Source organism: Nanorana parkeri, unplaced genomic scaffold (genome assembly GCF_000935625.1).
Source record: "Nanorana parkeri isolate BGI_ZX_2015 unplaced genomic scaffold, ASM93562v1 scaffold366, whole genome shotgun sequence".
In the NCBI taxonomy this organism is placed as follows: domain Eukaryota; kingdom Metazoa; phylum Chordata; class Amphibia; order Anura; family Dicroglossidae; genus Nanorana; species Nanorana parkeri.
The window spans coordinates 1,029,497-1,054,111 of NW_017306634.1; the positions used below are offsets into that span (position 1 = coordinate 1,029,497).

A 24,615-nucleotide genomic window follows, 5' to 3' on the forward strand; every position below is an offset into this window, starting at 1 on the left:
ATTCTGTAATTCAAGTTTTTTTTTTTTTTTTTTAAATAAGTTAAAAATACATTTAATGTGTAATGAAGATATACATTTGAGCATACAGTGGACATTTCAGAGATTTAAGGTATAAATCCCTGTTCACACTTTTGCATTCTCTGAATTGTGCTAGTTCACATGTATTTTTCCCTGCATTTGCCATGTGTGGCCCGTTGATTTCAATGGGTGCTGCACACGCTACGCAAGTGGGAAAGTAGCTGATGTAGCAGATTCTGCTACAGATGTACGCGTCAATGCATAGGAAAAATACTTGGTTTTGCTTTGTGATTAAGTGAACATGCGTCAATAAAAGAGGTTCTTGCATCGCTATTGGAGTGCCGCTGACCCTTCCTGATTTTCAGTGCATGGGAAAAACATGCATCTTCCCAACTGCATTTGCGGTGCAATAAACAAGTAATAGGAACCCAGTATTTGACATGTTTCCGTTTGGCACATGTTCACGGAACACAAAGGTGTGAACGGGGACTAAATGCATATAGCCATAGAAAGACAGAAGTGGTCAATAAAAATTGTTCCAAGGTTCTTCTTTAACTTCTTTAACTTCCCCTACTGACACATTCCTAATAAAAAAAATCTAATTAGAAAATAAATATCCAGCATAAAATGTGATTTTAAACATTAATTCCATGGCAAATAAGTTTATAATGAACGTGGGTTTCACAGATTCTGGGAGACACACGTAAAAGGGGGTACACACATTCAAGGAAGCTGCACAATCCTCAAGCTTCAGCAGTACAAAATTCCAAGAGTGTATGTATGTATATGCCACCTTAAGGCATTGAGTACCGCATATTAAATTGACAAACACACAATCTCAAAAGGTAATATTGACACGATCACCAGAGATCGATGTTCTGTTCACTAATCCTTTAACAAATGAGTTGTTTGTGTCTTGGCACTTTATCATATAATACCAATAATATTTAATTTGACATCTGACCAAACAATACACAATGTTATGACACTCTAACATAATAGGGTATTGGTACCGTACTACTTAACAATGGTTACTGACTCCTTCCCAATACACAGGGTCACACAATAGGAAATATTCACACCTATAGTAATATCACAGAACATTTTTACACTTCTGGAAAGCAGTGTGAGTAGTATTAGAATACTGGTTCCATCCTGACTCATTAGTAATAATAATAATTATTATAATTAATTATCATTATTATTTAAATATTTTACATGGTGCCAACAAATTGTGCAGTGCTTTACAAAATGGAGGAAGACAGAAAAGATACAATACAATTTCAATACAGGAGGATTAAAAGGACCCTGCTCATAAGAGCTTACAGAGCAGGGCTTTGTTATTTAATCAAAGCATATCTAAACCCAAGATCAAAAATGTAATTTATTGCAGCTTACCAATCCCTAGATGCAGAGGATGCATTTGTTTCCTTTTTTCCAGCCATTTTTACCCTTTATTTTTTTTCCTGTAAATACTGACTGTTACACAATTCCTGTCATAGGGTGACAACACTCATTCACTGTGCTTGAGGAGCAGCGTTGCCACCCTAGGACAGGGCGTGTGTTACAACTTCAGAAGCCCCCTTGTATCCTCCACAACATTGGGGGAGGTGTTAGGAAGTCCACAGAGATAGCTGGGAACAATGTAAATGATAAGAATGCAGCACAGGCAGAAGAGAGTACAGGAAGTTAAAAGCTCACAAGATTATTGGGAGGATTGGCAGGTCTGTTTTATATGTATATATCAGATAAAGATTTCAGTGGTGTATATAACAGACCAAAAGGGAGTAAATAAGGGAAGTTCATAGTTTGAGTTTACATACTCTTTCACTTTGTGTGCATGAAGATATTTGTGTTTGTGCAGTATTATTGTGCGAACATTAACGTTAATTCAGTGCTCAGCCTAATGGAAACTTATAGTTAACATATCCTGTATTGTGAATGTGAACTACTGCATGCATAGTTATGTGAAGTCAAGTTGATTTGGGTTACTGCTCTTTGTTCACTATACTGTTTTATTGAATAAGCCGCTCTATATGATGTGTTGTAGTGTGATTTCTTTTAGCTCTACACTCCAATCTGCATTCATATCCCCATGGCACACCATGCAGCTAACAGAAATGTGAGCCTTTTTTTCATGTGTTCCCACACATCAGAGAATCTTCCTATTGCTGCCTATAAGGCAGTATTGGGTAGCAGCACTATATGTATGTCTTTATCTGTAGACATGAGTTGAAGATCAGATGAAAAATTCCAACCAGCCCAAACACTAGCATATTGCTTTTCTCCTAATGCTCATCATACCAGTGACAGATTATGAAATGGTAAAAAGAGGACATCAGGACTTACTACAAATAAAATCATTGATTCCTTGTATTTATTTTGCCATACCAAAGTATAAATATTCATACATTGGTGTGACCAAATAAATGGAAGCATTATTTCCTTTTAAACACAGTGGATCAGATAAACCAAGACTGGCGGTTGTTAAGGAATGCATATTGTCGCACGTGACATCTTATTTTGGCAAATTGAATGTCATATAAAATATGATTGCATATTCCCCATCGCACCCCTGACCATGGAATCTCAATATAGTCCCTGGTGGGTGCTGCAGTGACAAGCATTTAGAGCCACATTTCTGAATACGGAGGAAGAAGGGAAGTCACCGGCACTCCAGTTGTGATACCAGTACGTCTTTTTATTGATGCACATTCACATTATCACAAAGTAAACTAAACAAAGTTTGCATTGTGATAATGTGAACGTGCAACAATAAAAAGACATACTGGTATAATATCTGGAGTGCCTATGACTTTTCTTTTTTAATATAAAATATTATGTCACAGTACATATCGTTTATCTGGCACATAGCAGAATCTGTAACTGTCTTATGCCATCATCCTCTTGGCACATTGCTGTACACCTCTATTGTGCCAAATATTGGCAAAGATAGCCAAAGATTGTCAGTTGTAGAAGAATGATCTAACCAATGATTTTCACAATAACACAATTGAATACATACTGTATGTTGATATTTGTATAATATGTGTAAACATATGATCTTAATTTCTGTCTGTCACTTATTTTAATATTTTTTTTAGATAAAACATTTTTTATTAGATCATTGTGCCCAACCCCAAAGAAGCAAAAAGTGACTATAGGCAGTATTTCAAAAACTATTTGGTGATGTCTTGTATTTATGCGCCAACAAGTTAATAAAATAATGTAATAGTATTCCCATGCTATGGAACCTTAATCTTGTATGGAATAAAAAGCTGCTATGCTCAAAGTGTAACCCCTAGTGGTATGTGAATCGAAAAGTGCACAGCGCCAGATATTCATATAAATATCAATGTATAAAGTGCAATCTAGTGTTAACTCTGTAACATGAAGAAGATTTTAAAAATCACATGAAAGTGCAATTCAAAATAGTAACTCATAAACTATAAATAATATAAGTGACTAATCAATTATTCATATGCAATAAATAATTCATATGCAATAAATAATATAAATAAATAGACACAGAATGTCCAATCAATAGTTTGTGATAGTAATTCAATGCCAGTGTGTAAGTTTATTCGCTATTAGTAAAAGTACGTTTTTATTTTATGGTACGTGGTGTACCATAAAATAAAAACGTACTTTTACTAATAGCGAATAAACTATCTATGACCAAGAATATATATACAAGGGACACACTAAAAAATAATAATATTATAAAATTGGTGAATTCACAGAAGTTATCAATCAGTTACTGCAGAACAGTTTCCATTGTTGACAATATTAACATGTTTGTGCAATTTGCGGTTCAGTGCTTCCTGTGGAGCTTTACTTTTCTTTTTTTTTTTTTCAAGATCAGGAGCCTCCTAGTCATGTCTTTAATTGCTACATACAGTATGGCTAGTATGGAGCCAGAAAGACTCCTCCACTGTGGAAGGTGTGAAATAAATGTATTCAGGTCTTTGTTGCTGAAAATTCAATGGTAAATGTGTTGCTATAAGCTGGTAGAAGCTACAGCCACTTTGTAAAGATTCAGCATGACCCATGAATATAACACTTGAAAGTGAAACCAGGGGGTTCACAAATCAGTGTAGACTATCGGGCACCATTATTTTAGACAATTGAAGGATTGAAAACCATTACTGTGGACTTGGCACCATCATAATGGATGGAACTTATAAGCTTATAACGTGTACGTTCACACCATCATATTAGAAAACGAATATGTGTCTTGTTACAAAACACACAAGTGCTTTTAATGTGTGCCTTTCATTTTATCTTCTATTTGCATTTTACATACATTTTTCCTTCAATTTTTAATGGAGGATGGAGCACTAACAGTTGGCTTGCATGTCATTTGGGGTAGAGGTTGAGCAGGTATGCAGCTTATGTTATATATCTGCATATCACTCCAAAGACATGCTGGAAGGTAAATTGGCTCCTGTCTAAATCAGCCCTGTATGTATGCATGGGATATAGGGACCTTAGATTGTAAGCTCCATAAGGGCAGGGACTGATGTGAATGTACGCTATGTAAAAGTGCTGCGTAATAAATAAATATCTATGACAGAGACAAGATGGTTGGGTGCTGGACTTTATCATAGGCAAGGATGCCATATAGATATGGGAGTCCCTAACATATACAGGCAGCTCTCTAGTGAGCTGTGGCTATACACTGGGTCCTTGGAGAAAAAGCTACAAGTCAAAAGAGAAGAGAGTGTCACAAGGTTTTAATGGTCCATATACAGTTAATTAGTCACTAAAAACTGTTTCCAGACTATTCAATCTTTGACTATTGAAACATTTTGACTGAAAGATCTGCATATTTATAGCTAGTTATACATATGACTAGAGCATATATCAACATTTATTTCTGTATGTATAGGCCACACATGTATGCTAGCACTAACAGTTCATCTTCTGCCTTCCATCTACTCAGATCTTGCACCATACAGTATTTCCTCACAGATAATAGAAGATCCCACAACATACACAAAATATAGGCGTGCATTAAACTTTCAGAGTATGGCAAGCCTTGCTATTGATTGCACTTTGTCTTGTCTTATTATATTCACCACTCTACCATACCAGTCAGTATTAACTTTAAAAAATAAATTTCCATCTCCAAAATGCATAAACTTGCAGAATAGTTTGATGTACTCGTTGACATTGAAAAATCACAAACTGTGTTGTTCATTTATTATCAGCCGGGTGAGAGCATGGCAATTTTCTTCTGCCGGCATTCACAGATAATATTTTATCTGGATCTGAAGTCTCAAGGTTGTCTGTTGCAGTTATTTGAACAGTCTGTATGCATATCCAACCAAAGTCTCAAAATGCTAGCATTGGGGAAAATGAATGCATATGACTCGCAGTGAATCCATGAGTTCAAAGAAAGCTGTTCCGGATAAACAAATGTTTACTAAATGAATTTCTAGCAAACAGATGAGCTCAAACACTAAAGGTGCTTCTACGACAGGATTATTTATTTATGTATTATTTATTCCAACTTACTCAGCACTTTACATATAGTACATTTACATCAGCCCCTGCCCTCAAGGAGCATACATATACTTACTAGTAGACATGTGCGATTCGTTTTCGTTCCGAATCGAAATTCGGACGAATTTTTGGAAATTCGGACATTCGGATGTATCCGAATTCCGAATTACAGACATAACGAATGCAAACGAATCCGAATTTCCATTTCCGAAATTCGGTAGCGTTAGTTCGAACGTTCGTTTCGTTTTCTGTTCTTATTCGTTTCTTATTCGTTTCGTTCGTTGGAGCAAAGTGACATTAGAGAAGGAGAAAAATATTTTTCCCCCTTCAAATGTCACTTTGCTGCGAACGAACAAACGAACGAACGAAACGAATACGAAACGAATAAGAACAGAAAACGAAACGAACGTTCAAACTAACGCTACCGAATTTCGTCCGAATCCGAATTCCGAATCCGAATTGACTTTCACACCCGAATCCCGGAAAACGAAATAACACAAATCCGAATTTAAAACGAAACGAAACTAAACAAATTTTTTGGCAGTGCACATGTCTACTTACTAGGGCCATACATACTACACATCCCCCGCTGTTTTCATTGAATTCTGAGAGTGGACACCTAGAATTTTCCAACCGGCTCCTCCGATCAGCTGATAAAGGGATGCCGGGCACAAGGGTGCCAATACGGCACCCACTGTGCGAATATGGGCCGGTTCATCAGGAATCCGATTCAATTTGTGTGTTCCCTACTTAAGGCTGATTTAGACCTGAGCCAATTACCCTACCAGCATGCCTTTGGAGTGTGGAAGGAAACCGGAGTACCTGGAGGAAACCCATACAAGCACAGGGAGAATAAAATACCTGTGCTCACAGAGAATCAGATGGATGCTGCCATTAGTTTGCGAAATCCAGGGCAAAAGAAACTAGAGCAAAAGTGCATCAATGGCCTTCATTAATTTGTATGAAAACAGCTTGTCATTCACACGCAGCATGGGTTGTCACTGCAATGCACCTTAGAGGACCTTGTAGGTATGTCCTTGTGTCTGCCAGACAGATGTCTGCAGAAATGAGAAACAAGTGCAAGCTGTAAGCAGGCAGCTAGCTGACTTCAATAGAACATCCTTGTTTAAGTTTTATAGAAATAATCACAGGGTTGACATATTGTAAAGCGCTGCACAAACTGTTGGCGCTGTTTAATACTAATGGGACCTGATTAAAAAAACAACATAATTTATTTAGACCTAGGGCAGTATGATGTCTATTGTAGCTACTTGACCTGGCTGATAACCGACTGGGAAATAATTGTTTGTCTGTGGGCTGCATGCAACCTGTCCAGGCACTCCTGGGACAAGGTTCAATAGTGCTGGAGATGGATTTCACGATAAAATCACAAACCTGTTCCCCTAAGTTAGTCGGAACATGCATGCCCCAGGACATGGACATTGGTGTGATAGATATGAGCATGCTTGCCTGTTTATTGAGTGGAGCCCCTGGTGTTGTGTATGTGTGTTAGTGTGCCTTTTGCAATTAATACTAGTGCTAATACACATCATAGTGCTTGGTGATGCTTGTGGTACAGCATTAAGTGTGAACGAGCCCTTAATATCGACCGCTATCTCATGTCTGTTACTGCTCTTATTGATATATACAGACAAATAAGTACCATATACTATATGTAAATGTTGGGTCTGAGGTCACAGTTTATAGCTATACATTGGAGAAGAATCTAAACATAGACAACAAGACTTCTTTGAAGACAATGGTTATCAATACTTTACTTTCTTCCTCAAACCAGTTTACATAAGTAAACTACACTGTGCGTTTGTTCTTTATCATTGGCCTGTATATGTTGTAAAACCGGTGCCAGTTTATCCAGACAAGCAGTCATTGTGTTAAATGAGCTGTTGGCAGGAGGGGAGGGCATTTTAGTCTTCCTTAACCCCTTCCACTCCAAAAAAGGCCAAATACCCACTGCCAGTCAAAGCAATCTGCAGTCACCTAAAGAGAAAGGGGTTAAGGGGGAGGTGTGCAGCTCATTCTTATCTGGAATCACCTAAGAGAGAGGGAGAGGGTCTTATCTCCCCTTACTGAATGTACAATTAAGCATTTGATCTACTTCATAAAGACATCAAGCTATTGAGTTTGAAATGCACTTAGCATTTGCTGTCATTCACTCTTCAGTCATTGCCTCATTTCCTATGCTGCTTTTTCCTTACTAAAACAAATTAACATGATTCTCCACAAATAGGACCTGGTACCAAAGATCTGACAAAACTACCTCCCTTCCCAGCCCTGTTCCTGTTTGAAGAACTAAGTAATTATACATTATATACCCCACTTAAACAATGCTTGCTTGGTCTGCTCTACCTAGATGATGCAAACTACATCAATACTTAGCATAACAGCATAGTGGAATGAACAATGAAATGTCCATAACCAGTTAGAACTCGCCTTTCCTACGCTTAGAGCAGTCAGATAGAAGTGGCTGGTTTCTATGGGTTATGGTACTGCCACACACTGCTCTTTGGCTGGTCGCTCTTCTTCTTAAAAAAACCATATATGACGTTGATTCATTTAATTATTCACCATATTTATTGAATATCCAATCACTTATTACTCACAGAAAGTAAAACTTTGAACAATTCTGATTAAGTTTAAAGTCAGTCTGAGTGATTGAGATGGCTCCAGTAGACCTGTTATCTGCTCCTGAGACAATGAATCTCTAAATGGGTTAAAATCAATGATATAAGACTATTGAATCCTAAAAAGGTATTGATTCAATTAGCAGTCTGTGATATCATTGAAGGCTAGCCTTCTAGAAATGAACTTGGAGCCAGTCAACTGCCCTTTTAACTACCGTATTGAGGGATTAAGAGGATGTGACAATCACACCACAATGGAAATGACAGTAACACCCAATAAGGCTATTGTTATAGGCATCATTACAAGTGTTGGCTCATTACACCCCACCTTGGCCCAGGACTTTAAATATGTGTGGGCCACAATAGTTAGTTTGCACCTCTTGGAGAAGAAGGACACGAGCAGTTCTGACTGGGAATGGAGAAGAAGTCTTACTCTGTGCAATGGCTGTCAGAGAGCAGTCACAGGAATACCACTTACCCTAGTGTGGATTTATTGACATGCAGATCTGGTACATCTGCCCTTCAGTATCATAAGGAGCTCAGTGCTCTTGAAATGGAGCAGCCAATCACAACAACTATCTGCAATGAGAAGGAAAATCACTTTGACCACACAACAGCACTTTACCAGGTCCAAAGAACCCAGGCAGAAGCACATGGTAAGAACTAAGCTATGAGTGTTTCTAATGATCTCCTCTACTACCATTTAGCATCCTTGGGGGATAAATAGGGTATTAGTCAGGTATGAGTTTTCATGTATTTAATTTTACTATGTAAAGAGTAATAATAGATACTCTTCAGTACATTTAAAATTTACCTAATAAACATTTTTCACGTGTTTTTTTTTTTAATGAATTGCTGTTGAGTGTTTTCATGGTTGTAGGTTATATCCAAATTTGCAAACTCTCCTTCTTTTGGCTATTAGTCCCACGCATGCATGTAGCAGCCTTTCTGGATGAGTATTAAGATAAAAACAGCAAATGGCTGACAGAGAAAAACAGTAAAGGCAATCACTATGAACTGCAGTATATATACAGGGTTATTCACAAAAGGGTGAAGAGTTTGGAGAAGGCAGGAGAAGTGAACAATCTAGGGCAGGGGTAGCAAACCTCCGGCCCTCCAGCTGTGGCGAAACTACAAATCCCATGATGCATCTCTCTTCGGGAGTCATGTCTGTGGCTGTGAGAATCTTGCAATGCCTCATGGGATTTGTAGTTCCACCACAGCTGTAGTGCCGGAGGTGGGCCAGAGGTTTGCTACCCCTGATCTAGGGCAACAAAGCTGATTTGGAAAAATGAAATTCTCCAATTGAGCTAAATTTCTGGTTCAGCTATGTTGTCCAAAATTGTTCACTTCTTCTGCCTTCTCCAAACTCTTCACACTTTTGTGAATAACCCTACTAACCCTATTGTACTGAAATTGTATTACAACTGTACAGTCTCCCCCATTTTGTAAAGCGTTGCGCAAACTGTTGGCGCCATATAAATCCTGAATAATAATGATAATAATAATGATAATAATAATAATAACCCTGTTAGTGTATGCAATGAGCAATTGCAAACTATGTAGAAACAGTAACATATACTGTATTTATCAGACTGTTTTTACTTAATTTATATATTTGCATAAATATTTTAAACAAAACATTGTTGTGGTGCTGTAGGTGGCAGTAAAATAAAAAAAAGATAAATAGTATTGCATTTCCCCATGGTAGCCAATCAGAATTTGACTTTCCAGTTACAGACAATTTCTGTAAAGTGACTGTTGGATATTGTACACTTCTGTTGGTTATGGAATTTCACACCAATGAATATGTGGGCGCTGACCATTGTTCTTCACTATCACAATTACATAATATGGTGACACATTCACCCATTTAACCATGAGAATGAAATGAGCCTGGTTCTAGAGTAAGCTGATTCAGGTGAAATGGTGAGCTGTAGACATCTAATTACATACATGCTGCTTACATGTAAGAAAATCCACATTATGACACTGAAAATACAAGCCATATTTAGGCAACCTATACGCTCTGTATATATCACCTCCTAGATATACAGTATATCTTATCCTATCTGTTATATGACAATATAATGTTTTTGTAAGTATTATTGCCAGTACGGTGCAGTTACTCTTTCCACACAGAGTACAATATAGACTTGTATTTTCTTTCTGTTTGACAGATGTGATCATGTCTAGAAAGTCATTCAAGAAAGTCTCACTTTGTAAGCCAAGTCCTGTCCCAGAGAAACATCAGTGTTTGGACACAGACAGCGCTAAAAGCCCTGAATCTCTTTCTGAGGAGGAGGCCACATCCAGACCACGTACTAAATTCACCAAAGAGCAGCTTCGAGAGTTGGAGAAGAGCTTTAAGGAGCACAGGTACATTGGCTCCAATGAGAAGAAGCGGCTGTCCAAGGTGCTGAAGTTATCAGAGAACCAGGTAGGCTCATTGGGGTTCACCACCCAACCTTCTTTATCTAATCTATCTGTTTATGGGAAATAATGTCAACTATAGATCTCTAGAAAACAATTTAAATGTTTTTCATTCTGAACTTATTAATTATTTTCTGATATATTTACTGTAAATAATGCAAGAAATCCTGGCTTTTTTGCCATTTATGACCAGGTTGATAAGATCTCCTCACTTTTTGTACGATCACCAGGATGGAAGTGAGGAAATATCTCCCTAATAAAGACACAAACAGCAATAAAAACCTGACAACTCTTCCTATAACCCCAAAAACATGTTTTGGCTGGAATTTAGCTTTACCACAGACCAGGGCAAAGTGACTTTTCAGTAATTCATCACCAATATTTAATATACTTGTTTCTTAACAAATATGATAAAGGCTTCCACTCCTAAATGTCCCTTCCTATCTTGAAACTACAGTATATACAATAGACATGTGCGATTCGTTTCGTTCCGAATCGAAATTCGGACGAATTTTCGTAAATTCGGACATTCGGATGTATCCGAATTCCGAATTACAGACATAACGAATGCAAACGAATCCGAATTTCCATTTCCGAAATTCGGTAGTGTTCGCACGAACGCTCATTTCATTTTCTGTTCTTATTCGTTTCGTTCGTTGGAGCAAAGTGACATTAGAGAAGGAGAAAAATATTTTTTCCCCCTCAAATGTCACTTTTGCTGCAAACGAACGAAACGAATAAGAAACGAATGAGAAACGAATAAGAACAGAAAACGAAACGAACGTTCAAACTAACGCTACCGAATTTCGTCCGAATCCGAATTGACTTTCACACCCGAATCCCGGAAAACGAAATAACACAAATCCGAATTTAAAACGAAACGAAACGAATTTTTTGGCAGTGCACATGTCTAATATAAAATGTATAAATGTATTCTAAAACATCACATGTCTTTATGGAAATATTTAATGTAATATTTACAGTATTCTAGCAAAGGATTTCTAATGCTCTTCAGCAACTCATTTCTGTGGAAAGTTTCCGTTGATCTGTATCTGACGGGACTATGGAACTCAACTGACCAACTGAAATTAATTTGAATCATCATTAAAGATTTACTTTTGCCTGTATCTCCAAAGAAAAAAAAAATATGATGTCAGATAAATATGCTCACACATTTTCCTTATCTATTTCTAGATTAAAACATGGTTTCAAAACAGGAGGATGAAGTTCAAGCGTCAAAGTCAAGATGCCCAAGTAGGAGCTTTCTTTTCTGGACTGTACATGCCTTATTATGGCTACTCAGATTTTCAGACCCCGGCCGGTCCTGCACTCCCTGGACTGGCCATGCCCCTTGCCCCTCCAGCATCTACCCCTCATCTCACACCACTTTCTGCTACAGTGATTAGGCCGGGAAATCCTTCATCATCCATGCTACCTTCAAACCTTGGATCTTACCCGTGCCCTTCAGTTCTAATCCATCCATCACTTAAGGAGTCAGCTGGGCTAAGATACTCACCATATTAACTTGGATGTGTTTGGGACTCTTTATTTTATGAACTGACTTTTTTAAACTGCTGCAATATTTATTTTAACTTATGGTTATACTGATGCATTTTCCTTTAATAATAACTAATTGTATTGTGGATAATTATATAACTGGCACTTTATAGTTAAGCAATGGGAACCCAATAAAATTCTTATAGTTCATTGAGTCTTGGGCTGTACATAGATCATTAATCACCTATGACATCACTGTATCTAGCTTCTTATACAACCATTTACACTAATGTGTGCAGAGAATTTCCAGCAAATTATCAAATTATTGTGTGCAAATGCCTTTGGTTGTTGTGCCATTGAACACTGCTTCCAGCACTTCTGTGTATTTTGCACTAAGCCTTCACACCTTTTTTATACAATGCTAATATTAACTAATATTAAAGGAGAACTATGAGGTGAGTGCTTTTCACTCACCTCATAGTAACCTTACACAAAGTAATGTACTGTATGACACTTAAACAATATGGAGTATTGGTACCTTACTACATAAATGGATACTCACTACCCTCCACTACCTTACACAATGCTGGAACATTCTCATGCAGTAACGTGAGATAAATCTGTCTGACATTTTGCTGGTCAACCAACCAGCTTTCTTAATTCTGAATTGAGAAAACAAGCTGGATGACCAGCCAAAATATCTTCACGAAAAATACAGCAAGTCCAGTTGGCTTGATTATGTTTACAGATATACCATGACCTGGATGAAAAAAAATAGGGATGCACAGATACGTTTCGAGTACCAGTGCAGATACTTGGCATTTTCATGAGAACTACCAGGGTTGCAGTGGTTGCAGCTGGGACCCGGGTCTGGTGCTCCACCACTGTCCTGAAATCATTAGTCTGTATTGTTTTAGAAAAACTGTCACATGACAATAAACAAAAATGTATCAGTACTCGTAGTTGTAAGTACTCGGCAAGTACCAGTACTCGTACTCGCAAACCTGGTATCTGTGCATCCCTTTATTTATATTTATAAAAACAAAATTGTACATTAAAACAGAGATGTACTAATCCCAGGTGCTCCGTGTGCTCCTTACAAATGACAGCGGCCTCCCAATTTTTGAGTTTTTCTCTAGTCTAGTCTTGGAGCTCAAAAGTATCAGTACATGTACTCGTACTTGTACCGAGTACTGTACTTGGTATCTGTGCAACCCTAATAAAAACCTTCACAGACATCTGAGATAAAGGATCATTTCACCCTGTTGCTGGACCTGGCTGATTAAACCCCTGTTTCTGATATCCCTTAGGAACTCCAGTAGGGAGATTGCTGCACTTGAGTTTCCAGGCCTAAACGACTGACACAGCCAATTATGACAGGTTTCCACTGAGCATGTTTGAAATGTATTTTATATTTAAATTCAATGATTTAATTAAATGTATTTTATATTCTAGAGATTGAAAGAAGCAAAGGGTAGTGGCAGCACACAAACCTTCAGGATAGGGAGGTAGAGAACTACATTTTATCACTGGAGCCTCCAAGAGATGGAGACAGCCAGTGAGGAAATTAGCCCAACAGACACCACAAGTTTCTACTATCAATTTTGGGTGGGAGGAATGTTTTTTAATGCTTTGGAAAACAATTGAACCAATCTTCTTCGTCACTGCTCAGTTCTCAAGTACACACATTGGTTTATTGCATTTGCTAACTATGTATGTGATGACGATGAAGGCATTTGCATCACTAAATTAGTATGATATGGTAAATGTGCTGTTTACACTAAGAGGTAACTCTATCGTTCATACCCTGCATGAAGGATTAAACTATATATATAGCCAATGTTTTTGGAATATTAGGAAAGAGTCATAAAGTGACGGGAAATCCAATTATCCCGGTGACAGCTGTGTAAAAGGGAGTTCCCATCACTTTGTTGAGATTTTCTCTCACTTCCTGTTGTATCTCTGGGACAGGAAGTGAAATTAAATCTTCCAATATGAATGTTCTCTGCTGTGTTGTGCGATACATTGTTAAAACATATTGGAGTGCTTGCTTTTTTCTCTGCTGTATGTAATTCATATGCAGTGCACACCACTGCAGCATGTTAAGTCAAGGCGTTCTCACTGTTGTATGTGTCTTCTTGAATAAACCCAAGGTACCCAGTTTGCCAATGACATTGCAAAGACAGACAGAACGAGGAGGATTCTGATGGTTTGCTATGGCTGAAACAGTTTTCACTTAGTGCTTTTCACTTTCACTTAATCTCTACCGAAAAACATAAGGCTCAGTTCACAAAGCTAACGCACCAGGATAAGAATATTTATTTAAAAAAAGAGACAATTGTTATTAGTTGAGTCTGATGAGATTTGAAAGTTGCAGTCACATGGCTAAATCAGAGACCTTTTTCCCTGTGTTAAAGCTTTGTGACCTGAGCTTAATATCGAAAGCCCAACTGCAGACATCGTTTATTGTTTGGAATAAAGTGAGAAGGAGTTAAAGTAGAACTGAACACAAAATGTATTTATTTTTGGTTATAGATAGAGTAAAGCAGGGTCATAACCCCTGTCCGCTTTTTTATCGCCAACCATGTCCCATCAGGGAGATTTCCTTTCACTTCCTGTCTGATAGCCAAGACAGGAAGTGAAAGGAAATCCCTCCAAAGAAAAGGAAATCCACGATGCTCAGCAGAGTCACCAGAACTAGTGTCCCGTTTGGAAGATGTCCCATCTATTCTTGTTCTGATGACAACCCAAAATGATTTCCCTTTCAGTGATAATGGTCACCAGGACAAATAGAGAGGGTGCTTCTCCCTAATGGGGACACAGACAGCAATAAAAACCTGACAGGTGTTCTAATCCCTCTCCATTATATCCAAAGCTAAAAAAAAGTTTTGGCTTCAGTTGCGTTTTAAGCTGGCCATACAGCTTTAAACGTTCAGCCCATAAACAGTGTGGATGGAGGAATCTCTATTAACGGCTATTGTATCCCGGTCAGGACACTATCTGCAAGGAGTTTGCATGTTCTGCCTGTGCTTGCGCAGGTTTCCTCCGGGTACTCCGTTTTCCTCCCACACTCCAAAGACATGCTGAAACATTAATTGGCTCCTGTCTAAATTGGCCCTGTATGCATGCGTGTGAGATAGAGACCTTAAACTGTAAGCTCCTTGAGAGCAGGGACTCATGTGAATGTGCACTATTTAAAGCGCTGCGTAAATTGTCGGCGCTATATAAATACCTGTAACAAATAATACATAAATAAACTTAGCAGACGGTGGGACAAAAGTTGATTGAAAAATTGACTTTTGTTGGTGGTGCTTAGCAGGAATCAGCTGAAATTGGAGCATTGTATGGTCATCTTTAAAGGCTATGTTTACATTTCCCTTTGGATGGGAGGAAGAGGCTGCAGGAGCCAGAGCATTGCACCTGTGATCTACTGATTGTTGATGCAATGCTTTACTGAAAAAGAATACTAAATGCACATTGTGTGTATTCATTATTTTTTGCGAAAGGTGGAATTTTCCTACATCAGATTTTTATCGTCATCTCTGTCCCTATTGGGGAGTTTTCACCACCAGTCAGAACAGGAAATCTCTCTAAAGGGGACATAGACGAAAACAAAAAACACAATTTATGGTAGAGAAGGGAAGGGTTAGCTCTTCTGACAATGTGCCCTCCTGGACTGATGACAACTTCACCCACATTTCTTGTATAACCATCACAGGGACAGGAAGTGAGGGAACATCTCCCTGATGGGGTGACATAAACAGAAATGACAAGAACTGGCTAGAATCTACACGAGTGTTAATCAGCTGAGCTCAGTATAGAAACAACAACACTACAAAGCAGTTTATACGAATATACCATTTATAAATGCGAACATATAAATAGATAACACAGTTTGTAACTTACACCAAGAAAAAAGGATTTGCAGCATAATTATATATTAAAATATGTACATAGATAATCAGCGTTTGACACATTAAAAACAGAACATCTAAAAATAGATAATTACTGTACAATTTACATTTTCTTCACACGTCAATTCCACAGTTTCAGAGATTTAGTTCATAAGGCTCTTGTAGGGCAATTGTTGTATAGATTTATCACATATAAAGATTGTTGTAATATGGATTATATTGGTCAAAATGGCCATTGTTCATGACAGCTGGGGGAGGCGCTGCTGTGGGTAAAAATCTTGGATCTGGTGTGTACGGTGATTCTGGGGTTTGGTAGGAACATGCCTGGCCATGGTAAAAATGTAAGTTATTTACAGGGACAGGAGGTCCATGATAATAAGGCATAGGGTGGGGATAGCAGACAGAGGATGCCGTCATTCGATGTTGGTGGTCTTGCATTTGCCTTTTCAGTTTCATCCTCCGGTTCTGAAACCAAGTTTTCACCTATAAATAAACAACATATTAAATACACCACTTGTGAAGTCTACCGCCCTGTTTCTGACATATTTACTATTAAAAGACAAGGTTATGAGATAATAAACCTCAGAAGTATTATGTTCAGTTAGGTTTCTACATGCTTTTAAAGCTATTATAAAAACTGAAAAGGAGGCATGCTCGCAAAGAGTGACAGTACCAGCAGTGGGATAGATAAGCATAGAGGGCCTGTTTATTCCATTGCTCTATGGAAGGTGTAGGCAGGTTTGGTGCACTCCAGGTGTTGGGAAACTACAAGTCCCATGAGGCATTGCAAAACTGACAGCCATGGCATGGTGGTATTTGTAGTTTCACCACACCTGCAGTGCTAAGGTTGGTATGATGCAGAGCCATTTATTCTGAATGGCACCCCAATACACCTTCTGGCCTGGTTCACACCTAGCGTATTGTCGCAGCTGATTTAGCACAACAAAATGCTGCACAAAAAAAATCCCATTCATTCCTATGGCCCCTATTCACATCTGAGCGTTTTGTCGCAATAAGCAAAATGCCTGTCGCTGGAGCACATAAGCTTCTTTTTGGCAGATTACAGCTCGTTTCGTCCCCATCGACTCAATAGGAAATGCTTGGAAACACGCAATGCAATTATTTTTGTGCGTTTTTGCACACGTTTGCCTATATACATCAGCACAATCTGCTTGCAAAAACGCGCAACTTGATGCACGCACGTTTCTATGTTGCCGCTTAGCTGTGAATGAATTGTGTTGCTAATGTGTTAAATGCACTAATGTGCTTTTTGGTGCACATGTCTGTTGTGGTGCATTGGGCACCCCATTCAAGTGAATGGGCTGCACTAATGCAATGCCTGTTAACATGCAAAACAAGGCATGTCCATTTTAAACACAACACAGTGGACCGAGCTGCCGTGAATAGACCCTAAATGCTTTCTTTGCTGGATGCCTCTATTTCAGTTTGTTTTTTAAATCAGACAAATACAGCTGCTTGAGTGCTTTAACTAAAACCTCTTGTAGGCTGTCCTGTCCTCTTAATATATTAGTACCCTGGCTGCCATTCTTTTGACCAAATAGCTCCAATATAAGTCACTCACCCAGAATGCAGATCCGGAGTTCATATTTCAATCTGCCTGCTTGTTGTGTGTCAGTTAGAAGTCGTAAGGTAATGAAGCCATAGAATTAACATGCTAGACGGGGAACTAGCATACACATATGTCTGTTATGGCATGCTTCCTTTAAGTTTCCTTGTCACCATGAGTGTAAGGTCTATAGAAGGGATAGGCAACCTCTGTACTCCATCTATCATGGAACTACAAGTCCCATGAGACATTGCAAGACTCTGACAGCCACAGGCATGACTCCCAGAGGCAGAGACATAATGGTATTCAGAGTATCAAGGTTGCCTACCCATGGGCTACATTATTATAATTACTATTATTATATAGGATTTATATAGCGCCAACAGTTTGTGCAGCGCCTTACAATATAAGGAAGATATTACAATCACAATGCAATTCAAGGCAAGATGGTAAGGAGGGTCCTGCCCGTGAGGGCTTACTTTCATAATCATAACATCCCATGAGTCTATTGTTACTTGAATCTAACATAAACATCATCATACACATTTATGTCCATGTATATGGAAAGGGCTGTGAGGGGAAGTTATCAATACTGGAGCAGACAGAATCTGGAGCAAGGCAAGATGGACCCTCCTTACCATATTGGCTTGAATTGTATTGTGATTGTAATGTCTTCCTTATATTGTTGACATTTTATATAGTTAAGGTTTCCTCTGTTCAGTTTATTTGTCAGAGTGATAAAAAAAAGGTGGGGGAAGGCATTCTTCCATTGCAGTTACATATCAACAATGTGTGTTGGCTATTGTTCTCAATAAACCCAAGGCAGGGACAGTTACCTGAATTTCCGAGAGCTGTAGAGAACTTGCTAATTTCTTTCTTTCAGAGGCCCCCAGATATCTTTGCTTCTTGAACATCTCCTCAAGTTTGCAGATCTGCTGGGAAGTGAATGCTGTCCTCATCCTGCGTTGCAGCTCACTCTTGGTGCTAGCTTCTCCAAGGTCATCATCTTCAGGCTGACCTCTTTCTGGACTCTGAGATCCAATCTGCTCACTCTCATCTTCTGAGCAACTGGACGTGGATTCATCAGCGCTTTCCCAACCCCCGTGTGGAGCTAAATGGACAATGAGGATTAGAGTTTAGGAGTGCCATGTAAATAGTTTATACAGCAGAATATGTCTTTACTTTGGGATTAGATGGATAGTGCTAATCTGATCCAGCCCCTACTATTCCCTAATCTAGACCTCTGCAGTACTTTGTAGTACATTTAAAAAAAAACTTTATAAAGCAATTAAAAAGTTAAATTGTAACTAAAAATAACCAGAGATGGGCACCTTTTACCTCTTGGCATAAATGACAACTAGCAAGCTGTTATCATATCAATCAATGCAAATCAATTGGTTTCAGTGATTACTGCACATTACTGAATTCTAAACCATCATATTAAATAACAGAAATGACTGCCCACTTTTAACAATTAAACCAATACATTTAGTAAGCTAGTGTGACAGTAATGTTAAATTCTTGAAATATTATATTACATATGTATTTTGTATGCTTTTCTTGCGTATAAAAAAAAGGTAAAGCGCAGCATGAACTGAAGAAAAGGATATAAAATATGCCGATAAAAACACATAAGTACAAATAAAAAATAGTCAAATGGTGTTTTTTTCTCTCTACAATAACATACATTTTACCAGAATATATTTAAGCTTACATGAAACATCTTGAGGAATCGACCATTACTATTAAGATGTGGCTAGTACATTGCTAGTTACTAAAATGAATTGTCTAAGTATGAACAGTGTCTGAATTATAACACTTCTCTTGCATCAGCAAGGTTTGTTTGAAATATCTTTTGATGCTGGTAAATGATGGGCAGGTTCTACACTGCTATAAACATTTAAGCAATAGTATGCTGTAAAATCTATTAAATAAAGATGTAATAAAAGATTTATAGATTTGAAAACAGGTTAATTTCTAAACACAAATGTACTTACCAGTTGTGGAAGATACAACATACTCTAGACAAGTCTCCTGCTCCTCTGAAAGGTTCTTGAAAGGTTTAGAATCTCTACAAGTTTCCATATGTTGAGTTTTCCTTTTGGGTTGGTTGGGCCTTTCTGTATATTTACATGGAGGCTGTGGCTGTGGTGCACAGGGAATGTGTGGTTTTGAGGCATCTTTCCCAGCCAAAGAGTCTTCTTTACTCCCCGTTAGGATAAAGTCTATGGAGAACCTTTGTTTGACCATGCTGAAGACCACTGTGTGTTTGCTGGACCTATCAGTTTAGTCCTGTGCGTGCTTAAGCTCTTGGTCCATGCTGAGTTTCTGCTTTATAGCTTGTTGCATATGCAAGTGTGAAGCACATCAAAGAAAGAACCAAAAACTTGGATAATAGCTATCAGAAAGGACTAATTAACGTAACCATTCCAGGTTCTCACTTCCGACAAATGTCCCTGGACATGGCTCCAGTGAGTCTGACGGCTTACTAGTGTCACCTGGTGATTTTATAGTGGGGCTTTAGCCTCTACTAATAGAATTCCTATGTCCTAATTCCCATACATAGACAAGTCAGAAAATGAGAGCTCATCCCCACTGCTCTGTTTTCTTTGCATACACCTATAAAGCCAAGCAATGTGATGAGTCAATTGTACTGTACTATTTACATTGTTTCTGCAATTGTGGGTAAAGAGAGAGTAAATACTAGAAAATTGAACAATTGTACATACATTTTAAGGTGGAAATAATCAACATGGAATCAGCAGAGAAACCAATATTGAGTCACCTACATTTTGGCTGTCTAGACCAGGTTTTTTGCTAATTAATATTATTCGCCCACATTCACATTTATATACATTTAGGCATACATTTTCATACACCAATGGAACTTGGTGACCAAGCAGAAATGTAACTACGGTAGTAGTATTTGTATTGTTTGAATGTACTCAGCATCAGTCTATCCATATATATTATATCAAATTGTCCCACAATCTAAATAGTTTAGACAACGGTGACTGTATACAAAGGAAAGATATTTCAACAGGGTGGAACATTTTTGGGGGATGTGTTTTCATTTCTACAATTAATAAAATGTACCTTCTATTCATAGGTCGATACATAATATTATAATATATTACATTTGAATATTTTTAAATAAAAAAATATATTGACGCTGCTCAAGAAGACATAAACCCAGAGATGTTTAACATTATGCTCTTGTAAGAGGAACTAGATCCTCCCGTAGAGGTAAAACCCTATTCTTTTAGTGTGATGCATTATGAATTTAATAAAATGTAATGTTTTACAATATTTTTTTATGTGAGTGTGGTTGTGACAATCTACGGATAGATAGTGAACTTTCTGAGTCGTAGAATCAGTCTAAGGGTGGCCATACACCTATAGATTTTTTTGCTCAGCTTTTGCGCTCAACAGAAAGAAATCTAACAGATTCCACCATCCACACTAAACAGCGTAGATGGAGGAATCTACAACTGCAGTTAATTATTTTGACAGTTGATCTCACCGACTGTACTGTACTTGCATTTAAATGGATGCAGGCGCTGCTCGGTCGACAGTTTTCCTCCAGGCGCCTTTGGTTTTTCAATCAAAGAATGACAGGCGGGAGGTGGCCGGGCCACTCATTGAGCAAATTTTGGCTGCTTCATCAAGAATGAGATAAAATTCACTCTGTGTATGGCCAGCTTAAAGCAAACATTCACACAAAAAAATCCCATCAGAACATTCGATAATGCCATCAGAGACTTGACAAATGTTGTTCCAAATTTCGTTTTGGGTTTGACATTCAATTTTGGAAATTAATGGAGTTTTGTAAAGTGAAATGTGGTTTTCATTTCCAAAATTGATTGTTCAAACCAAACAAAATTGCGAAAGACATTCAACATCCATCCTGCTCCGATTTTTTTCCATCACTATGGTAAAAATCAATTATTGATTAGACCCCATTAATTATTAGAAAGTCAAACAAATATTTTGGAAATGAATGCTTTCAAAATGAATGGTTAGGTGTATGGGCATCCTAAGAAGGGCCTTCATAGTCTGACCAGGCTAAATCATTTTCTATATTGTTTTTACTATGTTAATTGTTTTGATCTGTACTGAGTAGGCAGAGATAATATGGCACCTCATGTACACGCTAAGAAGATTTTTACCAGGATGCACTGCCCAGTGGATAAGCATATCAGATAGGAAGCTATCTTTTATTTGTTTTTATTCATGTATATAGCACCAACATTAACACAAGTATAAACACTAGAGAATAGTTGGAGGTGCAGTTATAATTCATCCCCAAAATGCAATTGAAAACTTCTGTTTATCCTGAGAGGATAGGAGAAGTCATGCTGTAGACATTGATGGCAGTGGCATATCATATGTAAACAATAGTATTTATAAGGTTTTGTAACCAGTCCTATCTACACATGGATAGAATTATGTTAGAAAAAAAGTTTTAATGTGGTCAAAATGACAAATGATTTTAACCATTGCAATGAAAAAAAATTTTAACAGTGAATGTGGTTTTCTTTCTGGAAGCTCTATATGTCCCAAAATTTACTTTTAAAACGAAACAAAAATTAATTTGTCAAGTTTCTAATAGAATTCAACATTCTTATGAGATTGTTCATATGAACTCTCTTGTGAAAATGTAATGGTGTATATCCAGCTTTACTCAATGAAGCCTGAGACAAAATGTGAGGGTATACCTCTCAGACTAAAGGTCATTGTCCTATCCATCTCATGTATGTGAGTTCCTTTTATTCCACAAGGTTTTGCAGATTATTTTGAGCTTTTCACATCAATTCTTACCCTTAAAGGACCCTACAGTATAATTGTCTTTATAACAGACATACACACACCAGTCAGTTTTGGTAGGGGCAATATAACCTTCCAGTATATAACTAGACTACGGTAAAAGAAAAATCCCCTAAACACAGGGAACAAATCTTTGCAGATAGTGCCTGTAGTGATAATCAAATCCAGAACCTGCAAAGTATAGAAGAGTGCTAAACTCAGATAAGCTGATTATTGGCCTGATTATTGGCACACAGATGAGTCAATTGTGTTCAAAAGAGGTCACCTTAGATCTTTGTGGATAACAAGCATATATGTAAACCACTGCCTCAGTTTCAAAGGTGGCAGATTTCTATCTGGCAATTTAATGGCATGGATGAAAAATGCAACCATACAAGGGCTGCATTAGTGCATGTATCCAGCTCTTGTTTAATCACTTCTGTTGCATATAGAGCCTTTGCTAAATGTTGCCATATGTCAAATTTGGAATTGAACTTGAAGGCTGTAACTGAAGAAGGGAAGTTATTTTTTGTTTAGCTGTATCACTTACAAATATTAACATTTGTACAGCTACTTATTGGGTGCTCATACATAGATCTTGGCAAGTCATGTGCATGATTACAACATTGCATGATATGACTGGGCAAATTTAAGTTCATGTATGGACAATCACAAGTTCTTCTAACCACTGAAATGGCTTGTTGCAGCACATATATTTCCATGCTTGTTGATAATTCCCCTTGTGAGTGGATGGCAAATTGTCAATTATGCAATTTCTTATCAAGAAAAGGGAAACAGCAATGTCATTGTATGTAATCTGGTCAGCCAAGTCTAAAGAACACTATGGTAGGTCCTAACAGTGCTACGAATGGAGCAGGAAAATGTCTCATGGGACACGGTTCCCCTTGATGTATCTATAATTAAAATAAACAGAGGTATAGGTAAACAGCAACGGCAGTGAAGACATCTGCCCATGTTGAATTGCACTGCAGCACCACTATGATGTTCTCCATGACTGATGTTAATAATGTGCACACAAACTAAATACTTGTTCTCTTAGTTAAAAAAACCTATGTGTCCATTAATGGGTTCTTCCAATCATTGGCAGCCCTCATTATTCCCACCTTGGCAACCTCAGCAAAGCCAAATCCTTGCCTCATTGTCTATCTGAATAGTAATTTGCACTTATGAGTTATAAATTCCCTCCTACTGTCTGCAGAGTCTTTTATTGCGATGTAATAATATTTTTTTAATTATAAATTCTGTAGCTCTCCAATAGTGTTCTTACGAAACCCAAAGACACAAAATGTCTCTAGTTTTTTCCAGATAAAATAGAAGATCAAAAATAAAATAGAACATCTGGGGTAATATAATTTTCAGCTTGTCAGAATTTTTTTTGGGTATATCATAATTTTATACATTTTATAAATACACACAATTATTAAGCACACATCAACAATCTAAAATAAACAATATTGCCAAAAGTATTGGGACACCCTTCCAAATCATTGGATTCAGGTGTTCCGTGAAATTTCCTTGCTTTTAAATATTCCACAGTCAACTGTTAGTGGCATTATAACAAAGTGGAAGCAACAGGGAACAACAGCAACTCATCCACAAAGTGGTAGGCCATGTAAAATGACAGAGCGGGGTCATCACATGATGAAGTGCAAGGTGCGCAGAAGTCGCCAACTGTCTGCAGAGTCAATAGCTACAGACCTCCAAACTTCCTGTGGCCTTTAGATTGGCACAACAACAGTGCATAGAGAGCTTCATAGAATGAGTTTCCATGGTCGAGCAGCTGCATCCAAGCCTTACATTCCCAAGTGCATTGCAAAGCATCCTGACCTCAACCGGATAGAACACCTTTGGGATGATTTAGAGTGGAGACTGCGAGCTAGACCTTCTCCTCCAACATCAGTACCTGACTCACAAATGCGCTTCTGGAAGAATGGTCAAACATTCCCATAGACACACTCCTAAACCTTGTGGACGCCTTCCCAGAAGAGGTGAAGCTGTTATAGGGCCAAAGGTTGGCCTACTCAATATTGAATTCTACTGACTAAGACTGGGATGCCATCAAAGTTCATGTGCGTGTAAAGGCAGGCGTCCCAATATTTTTGGCAATATAGTGTGTATCTGCTTTTAAACTGCTACATTTTAACATAGTGCTGATTAGAAAGAAGCAATGACCCCAATATAATAAGCATTTCAATACTGTGTATGCTAG

The 24,615-nt window shown here is 37.9% G+C and overlaps 2 protein-coding genes across 2 annotated transcripts; one reads left to right on the forward strand and one right to left on the reverse strand.

Moving 5' to 3' along the window:
• Positions 1 to 8,583: 8,583 nt before the first annotated feature.
• On the forward strand, positions 8,584 to 12,125 carry LOC108788978 (homeobox protein vex1-like). Its single transcript, XM_018558891.1, has 3 exons — positions 8,584 to 8,824; positions 10,349 to 10,608; positions 11,796 to 12,125. Exons 1-3 carry the CDS (start codon positions 8,584 to 8,586, stop codon positions 12,123 to 12,125), a joined length of 831 nt encoding a protein of 276 aa, XP_018414393.1.
• A 4,073-nt stretch (positions 12,126 to 16,198) lies between these two features.
• LOC108788979 (homeobox protein vent1B-like) lies at positions 16,199 to 19,829 on the reverse strand. Its single transcript, XM_018558892.1, has 3 exons — positions 19,577 to 19,829; positions 18,416 to 18,690; positions 16,199 to 16,495 (listed from the first exon to the last, which is right to left on the reverse strand). Exons 1-3 carry the CDS (start codon positions 19,827 to 19,829, stop codon positions 16,199 to 16,201), a joined length of 825 nt encoding a protein of 274 aa, XP_018414394.1.
• Between the last annotated feature and the right edge of the window lie 4,786 nt (positions 19,830 to 24,615).